Source organism: Patiria miniata, unplaced genomic scaffold (genome assembly GCF_015706575.1).
Source record: "Patiria miniata isolate m_02_andy unplaced genomic scaffold, ASM1570657v1 HiC_scaffold_15, whole genome shotgun sequence".
NCBI classification, from domain to species: Eukaryota; Metazoa; Echinodermata; class Asteroidea; order Valvatida; family Asterinidae; genus Patiria; species Patiria miniata.
In genome coordinates, this window is record NW_024037053.1 from 871236 (window position 1) to 883858 (window position 12623).

Consider the following 12623-nt stretch of genomic DNA (forward strand, 5'->3'; position numbering starts at 1 on the left):
TATTCAAATTATATGTTCTCTGATTTTATTTTCAGTTTTTTTTCTCAACCTGAAAAAAGCACTAATGAAATTTGGAAAATACTGATGTACACAACTAAATAATGTTTATATTCTTAAGATCATTCACGAGAAAAAAAACACTGATATTGTCCAATAAATATAGAATAGGAATTACTTTGACATCAAGAGCAAACAGAAAACAAGTGCTTACATTAAAAATACCAAAAAAAATTGTTTGTATCCAAATAAATAATGAACTATTTATGGGCAAGTATGTATGCATGAGTATTGTATTGAATTTCGGGGAGATCCTTCTGATCAAAATCAAAACTAAAAAACCCTAAACATGTGAGATGCCTCTTCTTTCTTTTAATATATGACATCTGTTTGAATGAAACTGTAACTTTACTTTTACCGGTGCTTGAATGTCAACCTTTAACAACAGTGATTGGGACCAGGGTCCCTTTCATGTTTTAAAAAAAGTACTGTCTGTCTTTTTTTCAACACGGGAAAATGTTTGATCAATTTTTCAATTTGTAGGTCCAGTTTAATAATGTACTGTTCATGTTTTGTTTTTTCAATATCTTTTGTTTTAAACCCCCTTCAAAATGTTTGAACTGCAATATTTCTAGCAATACAAGAGTTACTCACTTTCGAATAAGACAGTTCAAAAATAATAAAGTAATACGTGGGTCAATTTTTGTTTTCATCTGATATCTAAATCAAAAGAGAAAACAACTTTTTATTTCTAGAAAAGTAGAAATCATTGTCATGGAGAAGATTAGGGACAATTTCACGGAACTTGCAGAGCACAGATATTTGCTAAGTGGCAAAAATGATATGATTGCAACATCACAAGCTACGAGAGATGAACAGTTATGCAATGCACATTGTTCGTAACTGGTTGTAGCTCATTCGTGCTAAACACAAAAAGATGCTTAGCACATTTTCTTAGCTGTTCCACGAAACTGGGCCTTGGTCATCTGTCTACTCCACCGACAGTACATGTACACAGTAATATTTATGTTAGACTATTATCAAAAGAAAGCTTGACACGAGAAACAAGAATCACAATTATACAATTTTCTCAATAAATATATCGTACCTCTGTCAATCTACATACATAATTACAAGAAAATATTGACCCTTTGCTTAGAGCGCCCTCACTGAGGTTAGGCCCGCGTCCCACTCGCGCAAATGTTCTTTCTTTCTGTATATCAAAAGGAAAATCATTCGCCAACAATCATGGCAATGTTTGTGTAAGTGCTTTTTTTTTTTTTTTTTTAAATTCAGTGCCAATGCAAGTACCGAGTGTCTACGCATGCGTATCACTGGGGAACGCGGATCTGCAAACAGCGAGGGCGCTCTAAGCACAGGGTCTATTTATTTACAATTCGAAGCGAATGAGTAATCAAAGTCTATAATTACATTTGTAATATCTGGGAAAAAAATATATTAGAGAGTAAATCAGAGCTTGAATGTACATCAATTGACAAGTATATGCAAATAAATAGAATCAGGTAAAGTGATAGACCTTTGATTTTCTTTTTACAATTTTGAAAATTGCTAACTTTTTGCAACAAACTCTTTGTTGATGATAAAGATACAAAGCAGCACAGCAGCTAGTGAAGCTACATATATTTTGTACATGGTAGACCTCTGCCACAACTTTTATGATCCCAGGAGATTCCTTTTCAAAAGCAATTCAGAGCATTTAGAAGCATCTTCAGAAATTATTCTTCATAAAAGAAAAAGGCTGGGGGTTAAAAACTGGAATTATCAAATATCTTTCTTGACATTTTTGCCTCTTTATGAATAAATTAACCCTCCTATGCAAACATGAACTCTGTGCAAAGTTGTCCTCTCAGTCAAAATTAGTCAAGCGTCTGTTTTTAACGGTTGAATGGTGCCTGCCTATATAAAGCAGGATTGACTGGCTGTGACTGTTTATGTAACTTGATACAGCTATGTTTTGACTGTAGGTGATTGATACGACAGCTGTGCCTACACCAGTTGCCTGCTTTTGTCTGTTGAATGAATTTAACTAGTCACAGTGCTTGCTTGAAATATGATCCGACTGTTGGTGACTAGCCTGTGTAAAAGGCATGACAGGGGAAGAGGCTTGATTCTTTGATTGTCTGTGACTGTTCAGACAGCAGGAGGGTTAATATAGGAAAAAGAGGATACCTCAAAGGATACACAATAGGCCTAAAAATGAAAGCAGCGTTCTCTTTGCATAATAAACAGTGGTTTCCCGTTTGTATGATTTTAAAGCGTTTCTTGCTCTGTTTGGTTCTTCAAACTTAAACGGATTAACTTCCAAACCGCAAAACGTCTGCTACGGTTACTTTCAAGCTATAGTATAAATGCTTTGGTATGATCTTGGCCACTAGATCTCTCTCACAGGACGCCATCTTCGTAGGAAAATTACAACTGCGTGTTCAACCCCATCAGGCGCATTTGCAAAATATTCTAAACACTTGTGCATGTCGCTCGAAATTTCTTCAAAATGCCCGTCAAGAAAATATGACGCCCACATTGCCCATGTCGCAATCCGTAGGAAGTGACGTCATTTGAGAGAGACCTATTATAAGTTTACATTTTTGTACAGCTTTTGTGAACTTTGGTCAACATAAATATACGAAATCACAATATTTGCAGAATGAAATGACCAGAATGACCCTACGCATGGCAAAATCATATAGAGGGAGGGTTTACTGTGTTCAAAAATACATAAATAAATAAATAAAACAAAACTTTTTCAAAAATCTCAAGAAAAAGGAAAAAACGGAACAAACAACAGAAAAAAAAGTCTCAAAAAGCATCTAATAATGTTCTGTTTTTCAACTGATAAACAATATCAAATTGGGACACTGGGTATTCCTTCTTCTTTTTTGTAAAAGTATTTTCTTTGTTTTTGTTTTACTTTGGAGGGAGGCTTTCCTCTTCATCTGCTAAGTGCTATTGGTGGAGTAATAACTCACTGTACTTCCTATTTCATGTAATGTACACTGCCGACAGCTCGTTAGAGTCAAAATACAATTTTTTGAATTGGTTCTGTGTTGTAAACTCATTTATCCAATGCAGCAGAAATGCCACTAATGTACAAGTGATTGGTCCAATGTAATTATACTTGCTATCAACTGTGGACAACATTGCAGCAAAAAAAACAACAAAAAACAAAAACAACGTAATTCACTAGAACACTCATTCATGTAATATAAAAGAACACAATGCCTACAATTTAATATACAGTTTACTTTAGTACTCAACATATATGCATCTGATACGCGTATTAAAGTTTGAACTTTGTCCAAATTTATCACAAATTGCTGTCTAATTTGGGCGTTGGCTACCTGCCATACATATATATTTGATCTTTGCTTTGCGCAAAACAAATACGAGAGTTGTACAAAATATGAACATTGTATGAATATATGAATACTACTGAACTAGAAACATCACTAGACTGAAATCCAAATTTGTACACAAGCACTGCACTGGTAGGAACATGCCAACAGAAAAAAATCTGACATTTAGGATTGATTTCAGACGAAACGAATAAACAAATTATAAGAAGAAAGAGTCCATCAAACAACACAATTACAGCTGCAGAGCCATTATGCAAATATGTAAAGAACAAAAGAAGCAAGTATTTGGCTGGACAGATTTCAGCAGAGAAAGTCTCAGACTTATACTGTCGATGAATTACCACAGGACAGTGTTGTACTAGCTACACTTTCTTTTTCCAATTTCCCAAGTATTCTGTAATACCAGGTTATATACACGTACACTTTGGCTGTATGTTTAACAAAAACCTATCCATTTCACTTCTGATACTGTAATATTAGCCCATGCATGAACTCTTGATCCATACATTGGGGGGAAAATGCGGAAACAAAATTGTAAAACTTATCAGAATGAAATTGCTGGAATTGCTACATATGCATTACGCACTGTTCACATCATAACAACGACAACTTTGTAATTCTGAAAAGTTCTAGACAACTTACCGCCAAAAAACATTCAAACTTTACAGTGACCTACATGCACAAACATGTAACTGGAAAATGGAAAAGAATGGTTAAGTACATGTACACGTTTATGTATTTGGTTTCTCTTAACTCTCTGCATGTATGTTGAAACCTATTCGCTTGTGTTGCATCAAAATCAGTATCAGTAAAGTTCTCCACAACGTACGGCAAAAGATTGAGTCTCAACAATGACTTGCATTCACGGTACATAGGATCATTTGCTTTTGCTGCATTTTTTTCTTCGTTTGAAGCGACAAAATTGCTGAAAATCTTAAGAAGGGTGCATACCAACCAACTTGTTGAAGTTTCAGCTCAGTGGATACTACACATTTTGAGAAAACAGAGAAAATATGCTAAATTTGCAGGGTCTCATAGGCTATAAACTGGATTCCATTGCTAACGCAAGTAAAAAAAAACCTGTGCCCTATGACAGATTTCCTTACTAACCACCTTAATGATTGTTTTCTTCAAAACCATACCATTTTAGGCAGATTAATTTCACAGGGTATTTAGTACTAGTCTTATCTTCACTTTGAGCAATGATTTTCCTGTTGAGTTGTTAGGTACGGTTTCGGGAAATTGCAAATGTTCCTATGTGCCTTTACAGAATGGATACATTTTTTAAAAATTTTTTTTAGGATCTCCGCACATTTTCCGAGACTAACACATTCCGTTGTGATGTATCAACAACTAGCCTCGTCACGCAGCCACGTTTTTCAGCAAAACATTCCACAACTATATACTGACATCAAAGATAAACATCTGCATCACAAGTAAACAGAAAAGAAGGGACGAAAGTTGGTTTTTCAGGACTCTCCTAGCGTGTTTCGGAGATGCCGGGACTATTACACATCCCATTGGGACGTATCAACATCTAGCCTCGTCACGCAGCCACGTTTCTCAGCAAAGTTCTCCACAACTATATAACTGATATCAAGATAAACATCTGCATCACAAGTAAACAGAAAAGAAGGGATGAAAGTTGGTTCTTCAGGACACACCATACGTGTTTCGGAGATGCTTGGGCTGACACAGCCCACTGCATCGTACCACCAACTAGCCTCGTCGCGCAACCACGTTTTCCAGCTAAGTTCTCCACAACTTACTGACATAAAATATAAACATCTGCATCACTAGAAAACAGAAAAGAAAGGATGAAGGTTGATTTTTCAGTACTCTCCGACTCCGAGTACTTTTTGGAGATGCTTGGGCTGGAACATCCCACTGCGTCGTACCACTAACTGGCCTCGTCGCGCAGCCACGTTTTGGCCTCCGCTACCTCCTTGGTCACCACGAGCAACAGCTCGCATCCTTTGCGTCTCAGCTCCGCCTCGAGGAAACCCCGTAGCTTTGAGGAGTCCCCGATCTTGGCGGGCTTGCTCAGTTTGGAGTCCAGGTTGTAGTAGGTGCCCTCGATCTGCCGGACGGCGATCCAGTGTTTGCGGCGGAGGGGAACGCTGACGAAGCCCAGCTGCATGGGAGAGGGAATGTTGACGATGAAGCCGATCAGAACTTCCAATCGGAGCGCCTCCAGACACCTGGTCGATATAGAACCAATGAAAAAACGATACTGAAACCAGACTGATAGGGTTTATATACCAAAATGCTCACTCCCCTCAACTTGAATAATGATCTGATACACTGTGCCCTCTGGAGACGTGCACACAATAGGAGGAAACAAATAATTGTTTACGTCTCCACAGGGCAATTTCTATAGATGAATACGTCTCCACAAGGTTTTCACGAAATAGATATATATGGATTTTACTCAAAAACTAGGAATTTCCAAGGTGGGTTGATCTGTCGCAAATGGAAGAGTTTTAGAGAAAGGGATATTAAGTCCGAATTTCGGCCAAGGAAATTAATTCTGGTTAAAATAAGAGCATTTTCAAACTTCACTTTTAAACTCGAAAACTCGAAAACTACACGAGAACAAAGGAGAACAATTTGTATCCACAAGGATACAAATGTCAGTATGTGTGAATGTGTCATGTGTGTGTGAGCAGTGATAGCTTCTTTTCGTTCACTGGATAAGTCTTTATGCATGGAGTTGATCTTGGTACTGTCAAGTAGCCTCTTTGAGGCAAATGCTTGTTTCACACTGTAATGCGCACCACTTTTATTTCACCACATACAAATGTATTTCACTTCTTTCATTGGTCAATGTTGCAACACGCTGTGAGTGTAAAAATCTCGTGACTGAAGCACTATACCTCATAAATATTCATGAGCAAGAGCTAAATTCTAACTGGTTCATTCACCATCACGTGTCAGCTGCTAGTTTTGCTGTTTACCAAGCGCGCAGTACACGAGGATTCGTAGTGGGATTCACGCACATTGTAGATACGTATGAATAGTAGACTAGCGTTTGCTAGTCTACTGCGCATGTACTTTATGAAGCAAACATGGAACTAGCATACGAGGGTAGTGCGTACGTCATACCTGGTACCACATGAAAAGATGGGCACAAACAGCAACATTTTGTCAAGATAACTTATGTATACAACTTGACAGAATTGTGATGAATATGTTTGAGGTAGAGTAAAACAAATACATGTATAACATGGTTTATTTTGAGTGGATATTCCATATTAGGTCCCCGCACTACTGGAAATTTTGCCTCTGGAACTACTTTGTCAACTTCCAATACCGAGGGGAGCTCGATATCGACTATCCAACCAAAATACACCATGTTATGTTTCGTCAACGACACCAGGAAGTAACCCCTGAGTGGACTTGAGTGCGCGCCACGCATATTCTACAGAACCGAGTGATTTTTTGTTTTTACGAAGTAACACCCAAGTACACTGTGTGCTCTCTCTGTACATTTTCGTTTTCACGAAGTAACACCAATTTCTATTTCACTAGTTTAAGACTTTTATTAAATTTTTCTGTAATCCCACCAGAAAATGGATTAATATGACATTCCTGTCAAATGCTTTAAACGTTTTTATCCAAATTGTATTTCCGTAAAAGTGTTGTAACTCTGTGAAAACGAAAATCATTCGCGCCAGTGTCCGATGTGCGCGCACACTTGGGTGTCACTTCGTGAAACCAAAATGTGTCATGTAGCGGTTTTCACGAAGTAAACCCTAGAGTGCAGTTGGGTGTTACTTTGTGGTGTCGGTGACCATTTCTATACTATTGTCCAACTGATCTGTAGTATCAGAGAAGAAGTACCTAGACTCCCCATTATGCTACAGAAGCAACGACAAGTTAGGTTGTTCTTGGTGCCACACAAAAACCGTCACTACAGGTGACTTCAATGTAGAACAATTTAGGTATGAGAGGAATTTTAAACTTTTGAAAATACTTAAATGTACTAGACAATGTTTGAGGTGTAACAAATACACCATTACTTCAGGGAAGAAGTGCGAAACTACTGGTCCCTCGGTGTTGGCTGATTTTGACTACTTCCATCTGCTTTGCGTCAGGAGGTGGTCAAATCAGCCAACACTTGGTAATCCTCACTTTTAGGACCCCGTTCCTATACAGGAAGGGAAAGACTCACCAAAACAGTTGACTAAATGACACTCAAAATTGACATTCTGATATTTCTTGGCACATCTGAACAATTGGCAATGACACCTTCTTGAATATCAGCAGGCTTAATTTTCTGGAAAGAGGGCAGGGCTTTGATTTATGAGGGAAATTCAGGGGTAAAAGACGAACAACCAGAAAACAGACTCAAAAACCAAGATGGCAAACCTGAAAGCTCAATGCGATGAAAGCTCAATGCTGATTGGCTGATAAAAAAATAAACATCTTATTTATTTTTTTTAGCAGCCAATCAGCATCGGGCTTTCATTATGTAGGGATGGCAAACCTGAAAGCTCAATGCGATGAAAGCTCGATGCTGATTGGCTGATAAAAAATAAACATCTTATTTATTTATTTTAGCAGCCAATCAGCATCGGGCTTTCATTATGTAGGGCTTTCACACGTGTGAGAACTACAACATGCACGTCTGACTGCGAAAAAAGGTAGGAAAGTCACATTTTCTTTGAAAGTGCTTTCAAAATTACAACTAACATGAGTTTATATGAAGAAAAAGGACTGCTTTAGCCTGCAAAAGTCACATTGGTACTGGACAGTCATCTGCAAAAGTCAGTTTTGAACAGAACTCGTAAAAAATAGAGGTGTCCTAAAAGTAAGGATTACCCAACACTTTATGACCAGTCATGTTCCACTGCTTCCACTCAAACCATGTAGTATATTTGTACACCAACGATTTACCTTCGTTTATCCCACCACACAGCCTCGCAGTCCTTGTGCTGCAGAGCGGCCATGATGACGTTGACGTCGTAATTGCCCAATCCCAGCATGCTCTTGTGCGGATTCAAGACCGTACCGGGGGAGAGACTGCAACAAATGAAATAATGGAACAATATTTACCAACTTGAAAAAATTGTATTGAATCAGTGATTTTTAAAAAATCGCTTTATTTCATCTGCATGTAGTCTACCTCATTGGTTCAAATGGTACATTACAGGGCGAGTCAAAAAAAGCGGAACCCAAACCCCCAAAAATGTATTTCATATTTAAAAAAATATGTAGCACCAAAAATAATAATGACTGGAAAGACAATTTCAAAAGCTACTTTTAGATGAAAAAATTACTGAAATTGCTCAATCCGTTCAAAGAATACCACCATCTTAAAGCAATGACCCTAATCTATGTTAATACAAAATTCTGTCTCGTTCAAAAAATCAATTCATTGTGTGTTTTGACTGTTTGGAACAACAAAGAAAATGACACAGAATATTTGTTTCAACAACTGTCACCAACTGTAGCACACAATATCTTGATTAACAACCCTGGTTAGGCAAACAATATGATTTATAAAATCTACTTTTTTAAAAGACGGGCCTTCAAAAGGACTTTGTTGCATATTGTTAACGTTTGAACTAAGATTTCATCGCAGGTTATGTTTGAAGACAATTGTGACGACGATTGTTGAAATCGCATTTTTGGACGAGACAGGTTTTAGGGTCATTGTGTTTAAATGGTGATATTTTTTGAACGGATTGACCAATTTCAGTAATTGTTTCATCCAAAAGTAGCTTATGAAATTGGCTTTCCAGTCATTATTATTTTTGGTGCTACATATTTTTTGAAATATAAAATAAAATTTGGGGGGTTTAGGTTCCGCTTTTTTTGACTCACCCTGTATTAATACTAAAGACACTTTAACCCTAACTCCCTAGGCCTTTTTGCTAGGATGTAGCCTCAATCCTGCAAAATCCTCCAATTGGCCTCATGGAAAAATAGCATATAGCCTCAATCCTGCAAATTCCTCCATTATTTCTTGAATATGGTCCATGGAGGGGTGACCACTGCCTGAATCCTGCAAAATCCTCCGGCTATGACTGTCAATAGGCTGAGGCAGAGGCAGTGACATCCTAGAGCAGTGCGGAGGATTTCAAGTATAATCAAGGACTAAATTTATGCATGGCTGAGCATAAACAACACATGGTCCGGCCCAAGACCTTGACACAGTGCGTACTCCGAAATCCGCAACGCACTTTTGCCATGTAACCTCAATCCTGCAAAATCCTCCGATTTGCAAAAAGGATTTTGGAGGATTCAGGGCGGTTAGGGTTAATGGTGCACAGCTTGATTGATAAAGCCGAGGTACGTTGTGTGTGTCTTAAGTGTTAAGACTCTCATATGCACAGTATTGAGAGTCCCAAATTTTTGGAATAGACCAAGACGAAGGCCTCCATGGCTTACTTTTGACATAACTCATCCAGGACTTGCTTGCTGAAGGCCTGGCTGTCCTGAAACACGTTATTGAGGGCGTGTAAGGCGCACAACTCCCACTTCTGACGTTCATGGTACACCGACATGATGGGCAGGATATCTCACAGGCCCCTGCTGCCTATTAGCATGAGAAGGGGGCTGTGTTGCCAAATGGGGCAGATAATCGTGTAGTTGTAGTAAGCAAAAGACAAATCTGGGGGGAAAACTTTAAGACAAAGAAATAAAAAGGCAACAAGGGTTACTTAAGCAGTATAAGCACCAATCATACGAAATCGGCCTACATCGAAGTTTTGGGGATTGTGGAGTTCAGGACCCTGTTCCTATAAAGCCAGCCTCAGGTCGACCTGCAATTTTCTTGCGCCACGACGGAACTGTCGGCATCAAGCACAACAATTACGCTCAGGTCACAAAACAGAGAAATCGTGTGACGGTCGCGGAACACGTCAAAGAAGCTGAAATTTTTCTACTCTTGCGACTGGTGATTTCTTTGAGCGCCAAAAAATCGGCGACTGACTTGTTTCCGACAGTCGTAGCTCAGGTGCAGCTTGATCCTGTAAAGCCAAGTCAGTCACCGACTGATCTGTGCCCTCCCAAGGTCGACCTGAGGCCGGCTTATGAGAACGAAAATCCACTTGTAACTTTGTGGACTCGCGTAAGTAGATGGCGATAATGTTACACCCCAACTGCGGCATTGGCCTAACTATACCTGGGCTAGCCCCACTAGTGTGGCCGTCGGTATGCTGCGCTGAACCCAAGGCCACACACCGTGGTCTGCGCACTACTGAGGACGTTTTCATAATTTCAACAGCGAATTTCTTACATATGGTTGTATTCTACGATGTCCCAACTTTCACTTCTGGGATGCTTGGGTGTAATGATGTTCAATTTTCCAAGATATTCTTGAATCTTTCTGGAGCCCATATGCACTCGTGAAACGTCTGGTGATGGCAGCCATTTTGAATGTGACAAGAGATGACCTCAAGCTGTGACGTCGCGTTTATGCAAATTGCTTGTCGAGCGAGGGCGCGAGTTGCAAATGCGACGGCTGTTTCCTGTGCCGTAGATCCTGAATAGAGATCAGTGCACGTGGCCCCCAGACGATAAATGCATGGTACAGGAAACAGCCGTCGCATTTGCAACTCGCGCCCTCGCTCGACAAGCAATTTGCATAAACGCGACGTCACAGCTTGAGGTCATCTCTTGTCACATTCAAAATGGCTGCCATCACCAGACGTTTCACAAGTGCATATGGGCTCCAGAAAGATTCAAGAATATCTTGGAAAATTGAACATCATTACACCCAAGCATCCCAGAAGTGAAAGTTGGGACATCGTAGAATATAACCATATGTAAGAAATTCGCTGTTGAAATTATGAAAACGTCCTCAGTAGTGCGCAGACCACGGTGTGTGGCCTTGGGTTCAGCGCAGCATACCGACGGCCACACTAGTGGGGCTATACCTGGGCTGGCTCCAATCGTAGTTGGGGCTGGTTCCAACTGCGACGGAGTAGGGAAATCCCAAAATTAAACCTGCTGATATTCAAGAAGGTGAAATTACCAACTGTTCAGATGTGCCAAGAAATATTGGCGATCGTGAAGTGTAGGGCCCGGTCCCTATAAGGGAACAAAATCCACTTTAGAGTTATTGGACCTACCAAACTAGTTGGCGACATTCTCAATAAACAGGTATTTCATAGATAGAGGGCAGGGTTTTGATCTTTTGAGGGACATTTGGGGGTAAAATGACGATGACAGCACGGCGAAAACACGCGACCCGAAAATAAAGATGGCGATCACCGCGCGATGCACCGTGAGCACGCACGGCGCGCTGTATCGCAAGGCACCAACCGTGCAGGAAAATCGTGATTTCTACCCCAAGAATCTGTTCAAAATTGCAAAACGGGTGTCATTAGAATTGAAAAAAGTCTGCTTTTGATTGTAAAAGTGATTTTTGAGCAATAAAAAAAATGTTTTACTCTAATTTGATCAAAATAAAACAGGGGCCCTACACTACTTCACGATCGCCGAAATGTCAGAATGTCACTTTTGAGTGTCATTTATTCAGTTGTTTTGGTGAGTCTTTTAGTTTTACCTTATATAGGAACGGGGTCCTATTAAAGATAAGGATTACCAATGGTTCTTGAGTCTGACGTGCTGAATGGCAACACATACACGACATAGCAACCGATGAAATGAAAAAAAAAAATGAAATTGTTTTCAATCGGTCATTTCTTTTTCATGATTTTGTCGGTTGACTCCGCCCCGATCTATTGCTTATTTCCGACTTTACTAGCGCCAAACCATGATAAAAGCATTTTACAAAAGACGACCAGATAGCAGAAAAACCTACCGCGTTCAGCTGCAACCTTTGAGAATGAGAAATTGTCCCCAATTTTCTTTTTTATATCAATGACGGAATGAAATGGAAGTGGAACCGAAACTTGCTGGTGGCCATCTTTGCCCTCCTGTCTAAATTAGAACGCTGAGGGCGCTGTTATTTGTTATGATTTGCACGTCGCAGCGGCGTGGGCGTGTCGCATATTATGTCTGTGGTCGCAGGGCGCCTCGTAAAGGGCGTGTCTGTGTGTAAAGATATCGGGAGGGGACCCGAGTGAAATTACATTAGCCAAAAGTAACTGTTCATGCCAAAAAATCAACAGTCTAAAAGTCCTGCTTTTTTTTCTTTTACTGAATCCTTAAACTTTAAGTGAAACCCTCACAATTAGATTGGTTCCCGGTCCATCATTGTCCTAGGGACTTCGAATGTAGGGTACTAGTCTACCTCAGAACTCGAGATGACTGTGGGTGCATCCCTGCAATAAAACA

General features: G+C 39.6%; 1 protein-coding gene across 1 annotated transcript; it reads right to left on the reverse strand.

Annotated features, from left to right (window-relative positions):
- Nucleotides 1-8: 8 nt before the first annotated feature.
- On the reverse strand, nt 9-12287 carry LOC119722323 (josephin-2-like). Its single transcript, XM_038192371.1, has 4 exons — nt 12148-12287; nt 9768-10002; nt 8271-8396; nt 9-5572 (listed from the first exon to the last, which is right to left on the reverse strand). The coding sequence occupies exons 2-4, from the start codon at nt 9881-9883 to the stop codon at nt 5272-5274; spliced, it is 543 nt and encodes a 180-aa protein (XP_038048299.1). The 5' UTR covers nt 9884-10002; nt 12148-12287; the 3' UTR covers nt 9-5271.
- Nucleotides 12288-12623: the final 336 nt, after the last annotated feature.